Raw genomic sequence first — 21,178 nt, 5'->3', positions numbered from 1 at the left:
ACATAACAACAACAACAACAACAACAACAAAAGATGGAAACAACCTAGGTGTCCATCAACTGAAGAATGGGTAACCAAACTATGGTACATACACACACTGTAATACTGTGCAACCATAAAGAATAAGGTAGAATCTGCAAAACACCGTATAATGTGGATTGAACTTGGAGGACGCTATGCTAAGTGGTATAAGTCAATCACAGAAGGACAAATACTGTATTAGTCCATTATTGTAAAAAGTCAAGGAAAGGTTACAGATGGAAAGAAATTTTCTTTGTTGGTTACCAGGAGTAGGAGGTGAGGGGAGGGAACACTGTTAGATAGGTAGAGACAAGTATTGATTTGGGTGAAGAGAAGTGCAATGTACCAAATGTGATCAATACAGTGGCACTGAGGAAGAGGAAGACATAGAGAGGTACATGGGAGGTACAGACTACAAAGATGAATCCCTTTGCACATAGAGTACTGTATTGTCAGTAAAGGCAAACATGGACATATGGGTGGATAGATGGGTGAACAGGCTGAACTATTAGGTATGTGTGTGCAGGAGGGAGTGTGCCCAAGACATTGTTTCTACAAGTGTATTGCTATGTTCTGTAAGAAGTCCCAGGTGTATAGTAGAGCTGATAAGGGATAAGGTTGTAGTCACTTCTTGGCCACAACCAGCTAACCAGAGGGAGTGAGCAGTTGGACCTGTGGGCTTAGGACCATGGTTACAGGTGACATCAAACTCAATTGGCATAACATACTATACAAAACACTGTTCCACATCCTACTTTGGCGAGTACCAACTGGGATCTTAAAAGCTTGCAAGCAGTCATCTAGATGCAACGATGGGTCTCTCCTCGTCCAGAGCAAAGAAGAATGAAGAAAACCAAAGGCTGATGGAAACAATTAGTCCAAGTGACTGGCACACCATGCGATCCTCAGCCTATATGACTATGAGACCAGAAGAACTAGCGGGTGCCCAGCTATCACTATCAACCATTCAGAGGGGGTCTGTGTAGGAGATCCTGGATATACTGGGAGAATAATATGGTAGAAAAGTCTAAATCATTTGGGGGAGGGGGAAGGGACCAGGTTGCTGGTCTGATAGAGACTGGTAGAGCCACTGAGACTGTGGCCCGTAGCTGCCCTTCAGGTCTGGAGTTGAATCTACCCTGTGGCTTCCAGCCAAACAAAAAACAGGCATATGAGGTAAATATTTGCACTGACTAGATACACTCCTTGGAGAGAACAATCATGGGAGAATAGAAGGGCTGTGTATGCACAGGGACATAGCTTGGGGGCCAGGAGTGCAAGAAGGGAAGGACACAGGGAAGAGGTAAGTGTGGGGAGGAGGAAGGAGGGGAGCTGTTGCATTGTGGTAAACTGTGGTCAATGTCATGAGACAAAGTGTATGTGAACTATTGTATGGAGGGTGAATTTGCTCTATAAATTTTCATCCAAATCACAATGAAAAAAAAGAACAGGCATATAAGCTGAACATTTACATTGAGTGGATACACTCCTTGGAGAGGTCAACCATGGGAGAATAGAGGTATTGTGTATACATGGGGAGATGGCTTGGGGTCAGGGATGTATGGGAGGAAAGGACATAGGGAAGAGGTGGCTGTGGGGGGAGAGAGTGTGAGGGGAGCTGCTGCATTGTGGGAGACTTCAGTCAATGTCATGAGACAGTGTATGTGAACTACTGTATGCAAAGTGAATTGGCTCTGCAAACTTCCACCCAAATCACAATAAAAAATTTTTTTTAAAAGAATAAAGTAATTAATACCACCATAGTATAACAACTTTAAATCTCAATAGAAAAATATTTCAGGTTAATAAGAATCCCTCTATATATTTTTTAAGTCTATTTCTTTTTTTTCTCAACAACATACTAATATTCCTTCCTGATATAATACTGACTTAAAATATGTTAATGAATTTCAAAAGTTCCCAAAAGTTTTTAAATAGAAGATTACCAACTGAAAGACTACATATCAAAAAGATCAAAGACTACAGTCTTCAGCATGGATTACAACTCAACATAAAGAAAAGAAAAATCTTCACAACCGGACCAAAAAACATCACAATAAATGGAGAAAAGACTGAAGTTGTCAGGGATTTCATTTTATTTGGATCCACAATCAACACCTATGGAACCAGCAGTCAAGAAATCAGACATCATAGTACACTGGGCATATCTGCTCCAAAAGACATTTTTATAGTGTTAAGAAGCAAAGATGTCACTTTGAAGACTAAGGTGCACCTAACCCAAGCCACAGTATTTTCAGTTGCTTCATATGCATGTGAAAGCAGGACAAGAATAAGGAAAACTGAAGAAGAGTTGATGCCTTGAATCAACTGAAAATACGAGAAGAAGGACCAAAGCTGTCCTGGAAGAAGAGCAGCCAGAATGTTCCGTGGAAGCAAGAATGGCCAGACTTCATCTCACCTACTGTGGTCATGATGCTGTTGTTGTTATTGTTGTTATGTGCCGTCGAGTCAGCCCCGACTCATAGCGACCCCTCCTTGGGTTTCCAAGGCAGTATCACTACAGAAGTAGGATTGCCCAACCTTCCTTCCAAGGAGTGGCTGGTGGGTTTGAACCGCCAGCCATCTGGTTAGCAGGCAAGTGTCTTAGCCACTATGCTACCAGAGCTCCCGTCATGTTGCTAGAAGGGACCATTTCCCGGAGAAGGATACCATGGCTGGTAAAGTAGAGAGTCAGTGAAAAAGGGAAAGACCCTCAATGAGATGGACTAACATAGCAGCTACAACAACAGGATCAAGAATAGCAAGGATTTTGAGGATGGAGCAGGACAAAGCAGTTTTTGTTCTGTGGTACATAGGGTCTCTATGAGTCAGAGTCAACTCGACGACACCAAACAACAACAACCACCACCAAGTGAAACTTTAACTTTATTTCATAAGGGGGCAGGAGATGATAAAATCAACTTACCCTTTCTGTCACAGAAAACTGATGAGTGTCTGCTGATATTTTATATGTATGTAGTTTTGTTGGCACAACTGTAATAAAATATTGGAACATCTGGTTGTCTGAAATAAAAAGAAAACCTGTTTTTTTCATCAACCCAGTAGCAACAAAACTATTGCCAAATATATCCTTCTTCTATTTAACCTGAAATTTAATGTTACTTACAACTTAGTATAACATTAAAAAAAAAGAAAAATTAAAGAAAGAACCAATGAAAGCAATATACTCACACTTGGTAAAATCAGTTCTAAGTAAGCATAAAATAAGCATCAAAAAAATAAATAAATAAGCATACACACATGTATTTATTGATTGTTGTTTTGTTGTTGTTAGGTGCCATCAAGTCAGCTCTGACTCACAGTGATTCCATGTACAACAGAACAAAACACTGCTCGGACACATATATTACAAGATGTTAAAAAAGATGGAACTAGTGACTTACATATCCTTTATAATTCTCATCATCCTTTTATGTAATATGGAAAACAGATGTAGTTCTTCATAGTACAGAAACTACTAAGAGTAAAATAAAGTTACGTAGCATAACTACCAGAAGACAAATATTCTAAGTAAAACATCTAAAATGTATCTGACTATAAAACTTTGCTAAGGGAGTAAAATATTAAAAAAGAATATTAATCTATTTAAATTAATTAAAATTTAAATCATTAATTTTGTAATAGCAGAGGAAGCTTTAGAATTCCTTAAAAGGTTTGATAAGTGAGACATGTCATATAATGTGACTAAAAACAGGAAGGCAATCAAAAACCTTCAGGAACCATGAGAACAGACACATACTACAAAACTAAGAAATAAGCTTTCCATGTTGGAATAAACTACTGTAATAAATGGAGTCAAAAGTTAAAGAACATTAATCAAAGGTATCTATGCTATATAGTAAGGAGCTCTGGTAGCACAGTGTATAAGGCATTTGATTGCTAACCAGAATGTTGGCAGTTCAAATCCATGAGGTGCTCCACAGAATAAAGATAGTGCAGTGTACTTTCATAAAGATTTACTGCCTCAGAAATCCAATGGGGGTCGCTATGAGTCAGAATCAACTCAATGGCAGGGAGTTTGGTTTTTGTTTTATGCTACATAGTAGTATTTCCAATGTTTAATGACTAGGCCATTGTGGAATAATTCTAGGTTTCTGATATTTGTAAAGTTCTTCAAAAAGGTCTCTAAAATTTTAAGTATGAATTTTAAAAATTTGTAACCATCAGAAAGAAGAGAATTCTTCCTAAAATGTTGAAACTTTCTTTTGTTCTTATTCTTTCTCTGGTGAATATGCAGAAGCATAGCTGCATCCTATTAACACATTAATCTTTCATGTATTTAGAGACTGTTTAAAATCTACTCCTGATTCTGCCTACTTTCAATGCTAATTTCTTTATTCTCTCCTATGGCTCATTTCTGTCATGATTTCATTCTTCTTGGATCAACAATCAATGCTTCTGGAAGCAGCAGTCAAGAAATCAAACAACATATTGCTCTAGGCAAATATTCTGCAAAAGACTTCTTTTAAGAATTATAAAGGAAAGATGTCACTTTGAGGACTAAGGGCATCTGACCCAACCCATGGTACTTTCAATCACCTCATATGCATGTGAAACCTGGACAATGAAAAAGAAAGGCCAAAGAAGAAATGACACATCTGAATTGTGTTGCTGCTGAAGAATACTGAATATACCATGGACTGCTAGAAGAATGGAAGCTCTGGTGGCATAGTGCCTAAGGCATTTGACTGCTAACCAGAAGGCTGGCGGTTCAAACCCACCAGCCACTCCTTGGGAGGAAGGTTGGGCAATCTACTTCTGTAGTGATACTGCCTCAGAAACCCAAGGAGGGATCGCTATGAGTTGGGTCTGACTCAACGGCACATAACAACAACAACAGAAGAACAAACAAATCTGCTCCTCAAGTACAGCCAAACTGTTCCTTAGAAGTAAGCTGGCAAGACTTCACCTCACATACGTTGGATATATTATTAGGGAGGACCATTCCCTAGAGAAGAACATCATACTTGGTAAAGTAGAGGGTCAGTGAAAAGAAAAAGACCCTCAACAAAATGGACTGACACAGTGGCTACAAAATCAGGCTCAAACACAGCACTGACTGTGAAGAAGATGATACAGTGGGAAATATTTCATTCTGTTAGACATAAAGTCACTATGAGCACCTAACAATAATGGCTCATTTTTAACATTCAAATTTCAGCTGCTACTAAGACAAACCTTTTCCACACACATCTCATTCACCAACCAACTTGAAGATCTTCTTTACAAAGGAGTTAGGAGAGGAGTAGTAAAAATGTATTTAGTTGTTAGAAGAACAATTTCCTGCATGCAAATATAAAAAAAAGATTATAAAATACTTACGATCTACAGCAATTTTTTCAGTTCCATCTAAAGGATTAATAATTCCTGGGACAAGCTCTCCAAAAGACAAATGATCTATTCGATGAGAAAAGTTGTAAGCTAAGAGGAGAAAATAAAACCAACTAAGCAGGGCAAGTACATTATTCAAAACCAAATGTTAGAGACTGGTTTATAATCTTATCCATCTTCAAATAAAAGTATCTAAAATCTGTGGTATAACATATTATTTGAAACCACATTATTTTGAGAAAAATGCATATAAATATAGTAAAAATAACTAATATTAAATGTATAAGGTAAGTAAATTGTGATAAAATGCTAAATCTCAAAAATTCAGAATTACACACAAATTAACTTCTAAGAAATGATATTACATCTAATCTGGTTATCTAAAAATATAGTCTTACTGGTCTAAATCATTATATAGCTAAAGATCTACATTGTTTGAACAACTGGTATGACCTTCTTCCTGTAGCCATAATAAAACTGCTCATTATTTGACACACTTTAATATGTATCACTGCTAATATGACCAAACTATATTTCTTATGGAATCTCTTACTTTTGTTCACTAAGCAGACTTGCTAACTTTCATGACAATCATTACACTAAACTAACTTGAATACTTTATGTGTACAAGTATATATGTATGTATTTAGATTACAAATTAAACTTAATATGTTTTTTATTATCCATACAAATTAGTGAAAACATGTACAAAGTAATATAAAATCCACTTAAGCTTTCCTTCCTACCTCAGCAACTTCTGAACTATAACCAACTAGAAATAAAGATAGCTTGAAGACACAAGAAAACGGATTAGAGTCAATAAATATAATCATTTATTTTCTCCTTTGGATATCTGTTTTCAGAGCAGCTGACTTTCACAGCCCTACCTTGTACATAAACTAAAATTAAAACACACACACACAAGTTTCTTTTCAAGGATATCTTCACTGAAAAAATTTCAGAAACTGCTTACAGTCATGGTTGACAAGTGCTGCCAAATGTGCATGACCTCGGGGATGTGGAATTGCCCTGAAAGGAAGGAAAAAAAGAGAAAAGTGAGGAATAATATTCTAATATCTAATTAAAATCAGAAAATGGATTTTTCTTAAAATGTAATTTTTCACAACAAAAAACAATGTAAGAACGTATTTGGCCTATAATTTAAGTAGAAATGTCCATCTCATCAATGCAATAAACTGAGGTGGGGTGCCAAATTTTCTCTGTAAAGAGCCGTATTATAGGTTTTGTAGGCCAAGATGCAATATCAAGGATATTATGTACTTATTAAAAACCAAAAAACCCACAAACTCACTGCTATCAAGTCGAACCCGACTCATAGTGACCCCTCCTTGGGTTTCCAAGGTGGTGTCTCTATGGAAGTAGATTGCCCAGCCTTCCTTCCAAGGAGTAATTGGTGGGTTTGAACTGCCAGCCTTCTTCTGGTTAGCAGTCAAAATGCCTTACTTAGGCATTATGCTACCAGAGCTCCTATCTACTTATTAAGATAACAAGAAAACAAATTTCACAATTATTTTAATTGATTAAATTCAAAATACAGTAAAACTTGAGAACAATTTTTTTTATAACATAGCTACATTAAGCATAAGAATGAAATTCTTTGCCTCACAGAAAACACACTTTAATTGTGATTTAGAGTTACCGTTCCCTATTTTCTAAAAAGATCGCAAATGTGTACCTATTAATGGTGATCTCTTATGAGATTTTACAAATTTCATCTTTGAATATATTAATCCATAAGCATATATCACAATTGAGTATATTCATTGCTTGGAAGGCATTTACAGAACTTTGTAAATTTTTTCTCTCGATATTTGCCTTTTAACATGTCATTACATTACAGACTGAAAACCAAGAACTATAGCTATTGAGTCAATTTCACTTACAGTGACCCTATAAAAAGAATGGAACTGCCCCACAGGGTATCCCAGGCTGTAAATCTTTACAGAAGCGGACTGCCACATCTTTCTCCTGTGGAGCGGCTGGTGGGTTCAAACCACAACCTTTTGGTTAGCAGCTGAATGCTTTTAACTACTGCACCCCCAGGGCTCCTTCACTGCAGATTATTCACTTCCGATTAAAATTAAGGCAAGAATTCCTGGACTGCATTTATAATAGCAAAAAGATGGAAACTACCTAGGTGACCATCAACAGAAGAATGGATAAACAAACTATGGTACATACACACAACGGAATACTATGCAACACTAAAGAACAATGTAAAATCTGTAAAACACTGCAAAAGGCAGATGAACTTGGAGGACATTATGCTGAGTGAAATGAGTCAATCACAGAAGGACAAATATTGTATTAGTTCATTATTGTAAAAAGTCAAGGAAGGTTTATATATGGAAGGAACTCTTTGCTGATTACCAGGGATGGGAAGGGAGGGGAAGAAACACTGTAAATATAAAAAATAAAATTTAAAAATAAAAAATTACTAGGAAAAAAAAAAGAGTTCCTGGATTGCACAGTTAAATGTATTATGAAATATGGCAATTTCCTTTGCACTTGCATCAAGGTCTAAAAACACAGCTGGAACTACAGTTTGGGCACATGAAATATACCCAAGTGTGCTATATGAAATATCTGGAATAGGCAAATGCATAGAACAATTCTACTGGTGGTTACCTGAGCTGGGTGGGAAGGGTAATGGGGAATTATTGCTTAAGGTATATTGAGTTCTGTTAAAAATGAGGAAAAAATTTGGTAACAGTGATGATGGTTATATAACATGGTAAATGTAATTAATGTCACTGAAAATTGTACAAATAAAAATGGTTGAAATGGCAAATGCTTTGTTATATATATTTTATCATACACATATTAAAAAAACAAACAAACATCCAAAGTGTGAGAATGGAGATTTTGTGTCTTGTTTTAACTATGGACAGCATACCACCAAAGCAACTGCCACTGAGTTGATTCTGACTCATAGTGATCCTACAGGGCAGAGTAGGCTGTAAATCTTTATGGAAGCAGCCTGCCATGTCTTTCTCCCATGGAGCTGCTGGTGGGTTCAAACTGCCAACTTCCTGGTTAGAAACCAACCTTTTAAGCACCGCATCACTAGGGTTCATTACTGACAGCACAGGCAGTATATAAAGCAGCTTGACATTACCTGTCACTGATAAAATCCTATCACAGTCTAAGTTTCATATACAAGCATAGTTTTTAACTTGTAATTTCAGGTTAAATTAATTAAGAAACATCAAATCTGCACAAAAACAATTTCCAAAGCTGTTCAGTGTTTGACAACAGAATTTGACAAAAATTTTTGTTCTTTCGTTGACAAAAAACAGCAGTTCTTGCTCAGAAAATTTCAACCTAAGTCCTGAGCTTAAAAAAAGAATCACGATAAAACTTCACCACTAACCCATCAAACTGCTATGCAGTAGAGCAAGTTTGGATATTCAGTTTTTATTTCTAACAAAGATTCATGGAAATGACAATGATTAAGTTCACCAGACCAAATGAAGTTTATCACTGACAATACTGGTTCAATAAGAATGATAGATTGCTCTAATCTACAGATTTTTAAAATATATCTTAACAGATTCTACGTCAGGTTGTACTGAATTTATGTTCTCTAAACTTCTCTGAGGGAGCTCTGGTAGCGTAGTGCCTAAGGCACTTGAGTGCTAACCAGAAGGCTGGTGGTTCAAACCCACCAGCTACTCCTCAGAAGGAAGGTTGTTGGGCAATCTACTTCTGTAGTGATACTGCCTTGGAAACCCAAGGAGAGGTCGCTATGAGTCGGGTCTGACTCGACGGCACATAGCAACAACAACAACAAACTTCTCTGAAAAATGTTCTGGCCTGTAGAGTTTCCACAAAGGCTATTCATAGGGGCTCATTCTTCAGTCAGTACAAGCTCAGCACTGACTCCTTAAATAAACAACAACTGAGCAGTACTGGTAACATCTGTCAACTGATCAAGAGTCAAAGGAAAACCACTCAAAATCATTTGCTTTGCTACTTTTGTTTTCAATTATTTTGTTGTTGCTGAGAATATACAGAGCAAAACACACCTGAATTTAATAGTTTCTACATGTACCAGTCAGTGACACTGATTACATTCTCAGAGTTGTGCAACCATTCTCACCCTCCTTTTTAGTTGTTCCTCCCTAGTTAGCATACATTCACTACTACCTAAGGTTCCTATCTAATCTTTTGGAGTTGCTGCTGTCATTTTGATCTCACATAAATTGTTCTTAAGGAGCTCTGGTGGCGTAGTGCCTAAGGCATCTGACTGCTAACCAGAAGACTGGCAGTTCAAACCCACCAGCCACTCCTCGGAAGGAAGGTTGGGCAATCTACTTCCGTAGTGATACCACCTCAGAAACCCAAAGAGGGGTCGCTATGCGTTGGATCCAACTCGACAACAGTAAGTTTGTTTTTTGGGGGTTTTTTTAGTATCATTCTTTAATAAAGTATAATACCCAGGTAGACATTTTTACTAAACTATTGGTTGGTTTTAAGATTTCAGGGATATTTTTTGTTTAAGGTTTAAAGACTATCTCAGAGCAACAGTTTCACGGGTTCATTCAGCCTCCATGGCTCCAGGAATTCTATTCTGAACTTTCTCCCTTTTAATCAGGATATTTCTATGGAATGTTTGATCAAAATGTTCCGTAACAGTAGCTGTACATCATCCAGTTCTTCTGGTCTCCTGACAAAGGAGGCAGTTGTTCAAGGAGGCCATTAGCCTCACATTCTCCATCTCCTAATTCCTGACTCTTCTTCTTTCTCCATTGCTCCAAGCAAATAGCGACTAATTGTTGAGACTTAGATGGTCCCCTTACAAACTTTTAAGACCTCAGGCACTACACAATGAGCTGGAAGGTAGAATGGAAGCACTAAACACATTATTAGGTCAATTAACTGGGATGTCCCATGAAACCACTTGCCTCGCTTTTTCAGTGGCTATTAATGCTGTTCTCAATGCCCTCAATTTGGAGCAATTTTTCTTGCTGAAAGGCTAATAATCTTAGAAAGTTTATTTTCTCTGGACACACTTTTTTGGCTGCTGCAATCAAACACAATTTCATTAACTTATCATTAAATGCCTTTCCTTTACCTGGCTTACAAATAAGTCAGTCACTTGGAAACTTTCTGTGGTTGCAGTCTCCTGTTCATTTTTAGGAAAAAATTCTGCTGTGTAGAGATACTCAATTATAATTTTTAAAACATTTTCTGAATATTGCTTTCCAATGAATTACAAATATTCTTATGAGTGCTTCATCTGTTAATGTTCACATATATTGCATTCTTTTAACACAGATATAGTGCATAATAATGTTTTATAGTCAAATTTGATAACAATAATCCATACTCCACTGGGTCTCAAAAAGCATATTTCAAAGTCCACGTTTCTCTTTCTTATTTTGATCTAGCAATAAAAAAATACATAAATTGTTTCAGTACAGCAATAAACATGGTATCTGTAATGCTTCCCCGTTATAACTACATCACCATGAATTGCAGTGCACCAGCCACAGCACAAAGTGATGAGAGAATCACGTACTATCTCTGTCACAATTACTGAACTCTGACAAAGTAATGCAAAAGCAGCCAGATGTAAATAAATTAGCATGGCTGTCTTCCAGTAAAATTTTATGGACACTGAAATTTTAATTTCATATGTTTTTCATATATTGTGACATATTACTATCCTTTTGATTTCTTTTCAATCATTTAAAAATGTAAAAACCATTCTTAGTTCATGTGGCATAAAAAATACGTGGTGAGCTGGATTTGGCCCACAGGTTCCAGTTTGCCTACTCCTAAAATAAATCACGTCCTTTGTTCTTCTATATATTGTTATTATCTGTGCACCTTGAACTAGTTTTTAAAATTCCCTTATATTTTCAGGAATAATTACTATTCTCCCTCATTCTTTTCCCTCATTCCCTCTTTATCTGGTTACCAATTCTAGCAATTAACTAAAAAATTGGTAATAAAAACAACCCAGTAAATGTTTTTGTCTGCTTTCAATTAAATGCCCTACTGGTTCTAAACATTTAATTTGTTCGATACTGTACTCAGCAGAGCAATAGGCACTTAAAAAAAAAAAGTAATAAAAATCCTAGGCAGCAAAATATCTTCGTTATGCACTGGAATTATTAATATTTTGATCTGGTAAAATTCTCTGTATTCATGGTGAGATGACCTTAACTTACTACTAAAAATAAAGTCTATTATCATAGGTTACTATCCTAACTCCACTGACACCAGTACTCTAACAATAATCGTCCTACAGTTTTCATACAGTGCAAATTCAGAGGGAGGAATTTTCTGAATGATCAAGTTACAATATGATACTTTACTACCCAGCATTTTATTTTAAGGGGAACAGAAAACCATCTTAAATTGTACATCATTCTTTTTTCTTTAAAAGATGCACTCAAACATCCATGAAATGACAGCATAAGCAAGTATCTTTCAAGAAATTAAAAATTAAATTACCCTACTACACAGGACTACAGTTCTCTGACACTTTACTATTCATAGGGAGGCCAGATATTCACAATTTACTCTTTTTGTTTTGTTTTGGCACATTGCACTTTCTACCTCTCAGACAGGAATCTATCCTGCTTGATTTTTAGTGGAGGAAAAGTTATTTGAAAATTGTTAAGGGATCAGAGGAGGTACTTCTGGTTATCATATTACGGAACCACTGCTATTGGCATTTCATGAACAGTAGCAAGGCATTCTGCAATGTCTGGGACAAAAAAAGAATTCTTGCTTGACTAAGAGACATTCACCTGTGTAAAAAATCTGTAATTATCTGAGTCTAGAACTTAATTCCATTTTACAAACTACTTTGTTGTGGCTTGTATATTAAGTAAATTTTCAGGAAACTGATTGAGTATTACATAGTCATCCCTTGGTATTTGCAGACGACTGGTTCCCAGATCCCCTGCCCATACTAAAATCCACAGATGCTCAAGTTCCTTACATAAAATGGTACAGTATTTGCATATAACCTACACACATTCTCCCATATACTTTAAATCATCTCTAGATTACTAATAAAACCTAATATAATGTAAATGATATGTAAATAGCACTTTTCACTCTCTTCTTAGACTTTGAGGGGTTGCTTTGACTACTTAATAGCTTTATTCCTGCTCCCACCCCCAAATATTTTCCATCCACGGTTGGTTTAATCCATGCATGCAGAACCTGGGGACATACAGGGCTGACAGTACTTGTTTTCATACCACTACAAAGAGTTGTTCACTGTTACAGAATAGCATCTCATCCACAGAAATGCCATAGTATCTGAGTCGCCAATACATCTGCTTCAGTAAGTATTTGCAGTTGTTGCACCCCTAATGATTCTACATATGGAAGGCAAGCATCTGCCTATTTCATTAGATCTTCTAGTGTATTCATGCTCCAGCATCACTATACTATAAATCATGTTCCACTTATTTTTCTTTTATATTACAGTTGACAATAATATTGTATCTGACAGGCAAAACGAGTTCTTCAAAAAGATCAATACTGAACTTGAAAAACTTAATACCAAAAATTAGGACTGGGCTTATAAAACGTTCCTAAGATAATACATACCAAATGCTTTTAAATTCTGCCTCTCTTACTCATGGTATGAGTTATTATATGGGGAGAGAAGCAAATTTGGGAATAGGCCCAATGTGAAAAAAAAAAGCCAGAACATAGACTTATAACATACTATCAAAGTTTCCTTCTTTCAGTTAGTCTTGGATTAGGGAGTTATTTGCATTCAATGGTGCAAAAAATTTTCCAAATTTTTTTGAGGCAAAGACTATGTGCTGCTACCTTTATGACATCTAGAGATTCCAAGGTTCCCAACTACAAGGTAGAGAAGCAGATAGAAAGGGTCCTGGCAACAATAACAAAACATAGAATTTTAAGGAAAAAACCAAAACCAAACCCACTGCTGTCAAGTCCATTCCAACTCACAGCAACCCATTTTTGGACAGAGTAGAAATGCTCCACAGGGTTTCTGTTCTGGTTACCTAGTGCTGCTCTGACAGGAGAATACCACAAATGGGATGCTTGAACAAACAGGAGCTTATTCTCTTACAGTTTGAAGGCTTTAAGTCCAAGTTCCAAGTGCCAGGCTCTAGGGACTGTGTGAAAGCCACTCAGCCTTGGACTTCAGTTCTGCCTCTTGTTCCTGGCCCACTGAAGCTAGAGGCATCTCTTCACTCAGGCAGCTACTGGCTGCTGAGGCTAACAAGCCCAAGGTCAACAAATAAAATGGCACAGTTCAGTACCGATATCACCAAACCACACAGCAGGCCATTAATTCAAGTCCATTGGAAGTCCCAAGGTCGGCAGAGCATTGGCAGGCTGCTGAACAACAACAAAGCTACAGGCAGGGTTCAAGCGTGCCATAACCTAGAGACCAGTCCCAAAGCTGCTGCTTATGTAAGGGAAGCAGACTGCATCCCTAAAGCACCTACTCAGCCGCTCCAATAGATTCCATCATGGAGTTAATTATAAATCTCACCATGGGGAATAACTACATTCAGCCGCCCAGCCACTCAACCAGGCCTAGCCAAGTTGACACACAATTTTAACTACCAGTTTCCAAGGCTTTAAATCTTTATGGAAGCAGACCACTTTAAATTTCTCCCACAAAGCAGCTGATGGGTTCAAACCACCAACCTTTTGGTTAACAGCTGAATGCTTTAACCACTACACCACCCAAACTCCTTATTTTAAAGAGTGGACAAAAAAAGATCAAATAATTGTTTAATCTGAAAGTTTTAAGCACCAAAGTTATTGTTCACAAAACTCCAATGCTATCTCCATAGTTTAAAAAAATCTATCCTCCAGCTATGGTTTTCCCTATTTTATGGTGTGGAATGCCTTTCCCCTTCTTTCTATATTAAATTCCGAATCATCCATTAGCGTTCAAAGGTTTTCCTCTACAAAGCCTCTGCTGCCTTGTAGAGTAGGCCAGGTACTTTGTTATTCAGTCTCTTATCAGCCATACTTCTCCCTTTACAGCCCTCCATACAACTATAATTATATAATGAATAGTGTATAACTTGCTATTTAAAGCTTGGATTCTCTCACAGAATGTTGCACCATAAAGGCCAGTATCTTGTTTGTTTTCTACTCATGGACTCCAAAACACCCCTTTACCAGGAAGAATTGTTCACCTACATACCTCTTGAATTAATGGCCTGCTGTGTGGTTTGGTGATATCGGTACTGAACTGTGCCATTTTATTTGTTGACCTTGGGCTTGTTAGCCTCAGCATTCAGAAATTTATCAAGTGCTTATTTACATTAGTTTCTTTGCTAAGTCCTGCTCATGAAGGTAGCTGGTCAGATAACTTTTAACCAATTTAACTTTAACTCACCCAAAAACCAAACCCACTGTCATTGAGTTGATTCCAACTCATGGATAGCCATGTGAGACAGAGCAGAATCAATCCATAGAATTTTCATGGCGGTAGTATTTATGGAAGGTCACCAGGCCTCTCTTCCAGGGCACCACAGGGTAAGGTCAAACCGCCAACCTGCACATTAGTAGTGGAGCACAAACTGTTTGCACCCCTGAGGGACCTTTATGTCAAACAATATAAAAATATTTGCCTGGGATTACGTTTTAATGAGTAACATCAAAAATAAAAACAAAACTGAAACTTAATGCCATATCAATAAAATGAGTAAATTAATGAAATGTTTAGGTAAGAACTTTCCAGCTATTAACCACCCCCCAAAAAAACCAAATGCACTGCCATCAAGTCGGATCCGACTCATAGCGACCCCTCCTTAGGTTTCCAAGACGCTATCACTACGGAAGTAGATTGCCCAACCTTTCTTCTGAGGAGTGGCTGGTGGGTTTGAACCGCCAGCCTTCTGGTTAGCAGTCATGTGCCTTAGGCACTACGCCACCAGAGCTCCCAAACTTGGCAATTAGATAGTTTTAATTAGGATTTACCTATGTTGTTATTGTCAGGTGCTGTATAGTCGGTTTTGACTCATAGCGACACTATAAACTACAGAGTGTATAGTGCGGTATACCACACTGCATTGCCTGGTCCTACGTTGTTGTTGTTGTTGTTATTTGCCGTCAAGTCGCCCCCGACTCATAGCGACCCCTCCTTGGGTTTCTGAGGCAGTATCACTACAGAAGTAGGATTGCCCAACCCTGGTCCTATACTATCCTGGAAATCAGGATTTACCTATAGTTGATTTAATTCAATTTAATATATGAACTATTACACAACTGCTTTACTTGTGTTTTGAAGTGGTTTTTAAATTTACTAAAACTGACTGAAGCCCCGAAGCTCCAAACATCAATATCTCAGGACATCAAAAATACAGATATGTACATTTTAAATAATCCATTAATAGTTAGCTATGCATTACTTGATTGGCAAAGATTTACTTTTAACTAAGCTCCCACCTTGTCTAAAGTATTTTCAGTAAGTGAAAAGAACATACTTGCCCACAGTTATGTGAAAATTCCCTGCTACTTTATTGACATATAGATGACCTCGAATTCTGCATGCATCTGGAGGCTGTGATGAATCATCTTCCCTGTACAACAAGATATATTAAGATTACTTAAGGCATGTTCAGTTCAGTCACCATTTCATAGTGGAAAATTTCAGAGGGAGAAAAATCCCTAAAGATTATTTTTAGATAATTTTCCAAATTTCAAAAAGATAACAGCAGTTTCCTAAAGTCTAAAAATTTATAAAAATTATACATCTATAAAATGGAAAAAAATTACATAATTATTACATAAGTATTAAATTCACACAAATCTAAAACCCCACAGTTCTTCAAATCTAATTAGTGGATTAAGCCCAATGATAGAAAAAAAGAAATTCAAAGAAAACAATTCATGCAACAAAGACATTTTCTTCATCTGTTTCTAGACTTCAGAGTGAGGAGGACGGTATATTGGGGATATCATCTAAATTCAAAGACATAATGACATTTTTTTTTTTCCTAAGCAAATGTAAAAACTCCTTATATTTTTAAAAATTTAAATGGTTTTCATTTCATGATCATGGCATTTCCAAATATCACTATTCTATACTCCATAAAAGAGAAAAAATATATATACAATTAAAAAAACAAAATTCCTAGTCCAAACTTATATATCCTTATAACAACAAGCGTAAGTAATGTGTTCTTAAAACCTACTACAATTTTATATGGAAGATATTTATGTAATAACAAAAGTAAAAAAGTAAAAAAAAAAAAAAAAAATTTACTAGCACATATAAAGAAAAAATTAATTTATGAAAACAAAGTAATATATTTGTGATAATCCAGATCAGTGTTGCTGTTGTTGTTAGGTGCCGTCTAGTCAGCTTTGACTCATAGCGACCTTATAAACAACAGAACGAAACACTGCCCAGTCCTGTGCCAGCCTCACAATCCTTGCTATACCTGAGCCTATTGTTGCAACCACTGTGTCTGTCCATCTCATTGAGGGCCTTCCTCTTTTTCGTTGACCCTCCACTTTACCAAACATAATATCCTTCTCTAGGGATTGGTCCTTTGTGATAACATAACCAAAGTGCGTGAGATGAAGTCTGGCCATTCTCGCTTCCAAGAGGATTCCAGCTCCACTTCTTCCAGGACAGATTTGTTCCTTCTTCTGGTAGTCCATGGTACTTTCAGTGTTCTTTGCCAACACCACAACTCAAAAGTATCAACTCTTCTTTGGTCTTCCTTGTTCACTCTCCAGCTCTCACATGTATATGAGGTGACTGCAAATATCACGGCCTGGATTAGTAACACCTTAGTCTTCAAAGAGATATCTTTGCTCTTCATCACTATAAAGACACCTTTTGCGGCAGTTTTGCCCAGTACAATACATCATCTGATATTCTGACTGCTGCTTCCATTGGTGTTGACTGTGGAGCCAAGTAATAAGAAATCTCTGACAACTTCAATCTTGTCTCCATTTATCGTGATGCTGCTTATTAGTCCAATTGTGAGGATTTTTGTTTTCTTTATGTTGAGATGTAATCCATACTGCAGACTGTAAGTCTTTAATCTTCATCAGTAAGTGCTTCAAGTCATCTTCACATTCAGCAAGCAAGTCTGTGTCATCTGCATGTTGCAGACTGCTAATGAGTCTTCCTCCAATCCTGATGCTGCATTCTTCTTCATATAGTCCAGATTCTTGGATTATTTGCTCAGCATACAGACTGAAGAAATATGGTGAAAGGATACAACCCTGATGCACTCCCTTCCTGATTTTAAACCACGCAGTATTACATATTTGTGATAATCCAGGTCAATATCAAACTATAAATTTAAAAATGAAAGGTATCTGCATAGTGCAGAATAATTCCATTTTCTCTTTCTACGAAAAATAAGAGTCAGAGAACTAAACCAATACTAAAGCTATGTCAAGATAAATTCATAATAAATCATTTCACATGTAAAAACTTCATCTTACCTTGGTGGAAGTGCTGTTGATGTACTTTTAAAAGCACTTTTAAATATAACATCTTGAAGTGAATGCTCCTCTTGCAGCCTACTCTGTATCAGCTGTAGCATCCTAAATACAGCACAAAGAGTAATTGATAAAGTAGAATGAAGTATACAAAGAAAGAGAATACTTAATCAAAAATAACAATGGTTAGCAGATTTAACTAAGCCATACATTCATTATCAGAGAAAGACAGAATAACAATCTTTCTAAATAAAGTATCACGTTTTCTTCTGGCATTTTGTTGAAAAAAGGGAAAGTGAAGTAAGATGGTTAGAGGTCTAACAGTAGGCTTCAGGAACCTGCCTGATTTCACCAGTGACAGATGTGTAGTCAGAGTCAAAAAGAAGGAGCATCATCTGCTCACCTAAGCATCTAAATTCATCTCATTCAGGCATGTGGCATTTACAAAATTCTTACTTTTGGTCAGGCATTGAATTATGAGTTACAGACACAAAAAATAAGACAAACAAAGGTCAGCATAATAATAGACTTGATGGACTTGAAAGAGAAGATTATTAGGGTATACACCCATACCACAAACATCCAATTTTTATTACAAAAAAGGCCACAATACTATCTGGCTTCCCCTTATCCAAAAAAGCTGAACCTCATTCTAGGACAAGGTTATTTCAAACAAAATATTATACTCTTCTAATAATTTTTAAAAGTAATTTCAATATATAAATCATCAAATTACAGAGAACAAAGTATACATTTGAGAATCAATTTAAATAATTTTAAAATTTTCTTTTTAAATATACCTAATAAACAAAGAACTAGTAAATTGAAGATTTTTTATTAAAATTTTTATGTTCATAAAAATTTAAGAAATTATTTATTCCAAACAACAAAACCAACAATAAAAGGTCTTCTCTCCAACACTTCTACCACTGAGACATGTTGCCTCCCACAATTTTTAGCAATTATTTTGCATCTTTTGATGTAGTCCTACATTGTCTCTTTTAATTTTCTATCTTTGGGCATAGTGTCTAAGGCATCTAATTGCTAACCAGAAGGCTGGCAGTTCAAACCCACCAGCCACTCCTCAGAAGGAAGATGGGGCAATCCACTTCTGTAGTGATACTGCCTCGGAAACCAAGGAGGGGTCATTATGAGTCAGACCTAACTCAACGGCGGTGAGTTTGTTTGTTTTTTTTAAATAACCTAGTCATCTATAGTATAATTTTCATTCAGCAAGTTAAAAATTACATATGAACATAAACCAAACAAACCCAAAGCCACTGCTATCAAAACCAAAAACTAACCAAACTTACTGCCATTGAGTCGGATTCAACTCACAGTGACCCCTCCTTGGGTTTCCGAGGCAGTATCACTACAGAAGTAGATTGCCCAACCTTCCTTTCGAGGAGTGGCTGGTGTGTTTGAACCAACAGCCTCTGGTTAGCAGTCAAATGCCTTAGGCATTAGAGACCCTATAGGACAGAGCCTTGGAAACCACTGGGTTTCCAAGGCTGTACATCTTTGTAGAAACAACTGACATGTCTTTTTCCTGCACAGCAGCTGGTGGGTTTGAACCACTGACCTTTCAATTAGCAGCCCAGTGCTTTAACCACTGCACCACCAGGGCTCCTTTACATAAACAAAGGCACGATGCACACAAACATCAACATTTAAAAAATAAAAGCAAAATAATTAGTCTCTACTCATCCCGAGCAAGAGAATGAAGGAAACCAAAGACTCACAGAAGAAATTAGCCCATAGGATGAATAACAGCTCACACAAAGCACAGCCCTTCTAACCTGAGACTAGAAGAATCAGAGGGTGTCCAGCTATCACCACCAACTTTTCTGACTGGAGATACAATTAAAGGTCTTGAATAGAATGGGAGAAAAATGTAAAATAACACTCAAATTTCTAAAAAAGGCCAGAACTGCTGGACTGACAGAGACTAGAGGAACCCCTAAGAGGTCACCCTTCAGCCATAAAAGATTGGCTTATAAAATAAACAATGTCACCCATGAGTAATGTGTCTCTTAAACAATTAACTATATGAGCCCAAACAGTCAGCATTTACCCAAAAGCAAAGAGGAGAAGGCAAGGAAGGGAAGGGAAGCTACATCAATGGAAACAAAACAAACAGAATGAAAATAATGAGAAAGTTTACACATTGTGAAAATTGGAACCAATGTCAAGGAACAATTTGTATAAAAGTTGTTAAATGACAACATAATTTGCTGTGTAAACTTTCATCTAACACGTAAAAAAATACTAAAAACAAAAGAAAAGTGATTTTGAATAAATAAAAATAAAACCAAATCCAACAATATTTTATATTCCATTACAACAATAAACATTTTCTAGAAGTGCAAGTGAGAGATAAATATTTATACAACATGCACTTAGAATTCTGGTAAAATAGGCTAATTCAAAATAACAAGTCCTAAGGAGGGGTCGCTATGAGTCGGTCTGACTTAATGGCACATAACAACAACAACAACAATAAAGGTAAAGAACACTTTGTATGCACATTATTCAGGGGAGGTCAGACTACCTTTGGACCACTGACCACCTATTCCAAAACATTTGTTCTTAAGTACAACATGATAATGTAGAAAGCTTCCTAGACACCATCTTCAGATTTATACATCTAAAGATGTAAAATCTTTGGATCCAATGCCAGCAGAAATGAAAAGCTTCACAATTACGTGTGTCTTATATTTCCAGAGTTCAACTTTTGTGCTAGGCAGTAAGTAAAGAGTTTGATAATATCAAACTGTGTGTGTGTGTAAAATTTCTGCTTTAAATTACCAAAACACAGCCAAGCTAATATTCTACATATGCAAGTATGTAGAAAAAGTCTACTGTGATGAGAAATATCTATCACTGTAATAGTAAAAATACAGTCTCTGCTCCCACTTATTGCTAGTCTTAAACACTGTATAAAATCCCAAACATTTTACTTTAATATAGCAGGATTAAAATATTTCACACCTGGTGGCCTTTAACTAAAACTTAGAAACCCCGAGTGTGCTTAACATTCGGAGTTTTGTGTTCAATGACATTTGATTTCAACTTTTATATTAAAGGCTCCCAAGAAAGTGAAATCAGAATTTAAAAGGCCTTTGAAATTTGTCTAGGGTGGGGTGGGGGTGGGAGTGGTTGAAAAAAATATTTAATAGTAAGTATACTTTTAAATAATCTTAAAGTGATTTTTTAAGCACAAAAGCCTGAAAGACAAAAAAAAAAAAAAAAAAAAAAGCAATATGTAACAGGGAAAAAAAATTGTAACAAACAAAGACAAATTTCATTATACAAATAGCTGTTAAAAATTATTAAGAAAAAGGTCAACAAC

At 36.5% G+C, this 21,178-nt stretch overlaps 1 protein-coding gene across 1 annotated transcript in view; it reads right to left on the bottom strand.

Moving 5' to 3' along the window:
- Positions 1-21,178, bottom strand: part of ERGIC2 (ERGIC and golgi 2) — a 38,836-nt gene that overhangs the window by 5,911 nt on the left and 11,747 nt on the right. Inside the window, exons 6-10 of the mRNA XM_007943180.2 lie at positions 17,830-17,931; positions 15,849-15,944; positions 6,347-6,402; positions 5,365-5,463; positions 2,948-3,045 (exon numbers count right to left, since the gene is read on the bottom strand). Of these exons, the coding sequence (XP_007941371.1) occupies positions 2,948-3,045; positions 5,365-5,463; positions 6,347-6,402; positions 15,849-15,944; positions 17,830-17,931 (451 nt within the window). The remainder of the gene's footprint in view (positions 1-2,947; positions 3,046-5,364; positions 5,464-6,346; positions 6,403-15,848; positions 15,945-17,829; positions 17,932-21,178) is intronic.

The sequence above is a fragment of the Orycteropus afer genome, unplaced genomic scaffold (assembly GCF_000298275.1).
Source record: "Orycteropus afer afer isolate SDZICR_OR568_19922 unplaced genomic scaffold, OryAfe1.0 scaffold00100, whole genome shotgun sequence".
Lineage (NCBI taxonomy): Eukaryota > Metazoa > Chordata > Mammalia > Tubulidentata > Orycteropodidae > Orycteropus > Orycteropus afer.
The sequence above is the reverse complement of the archived record's forward strand: the minus strand, read 5'-3'. Positions and strand labels throughout refer to the sequence as shown.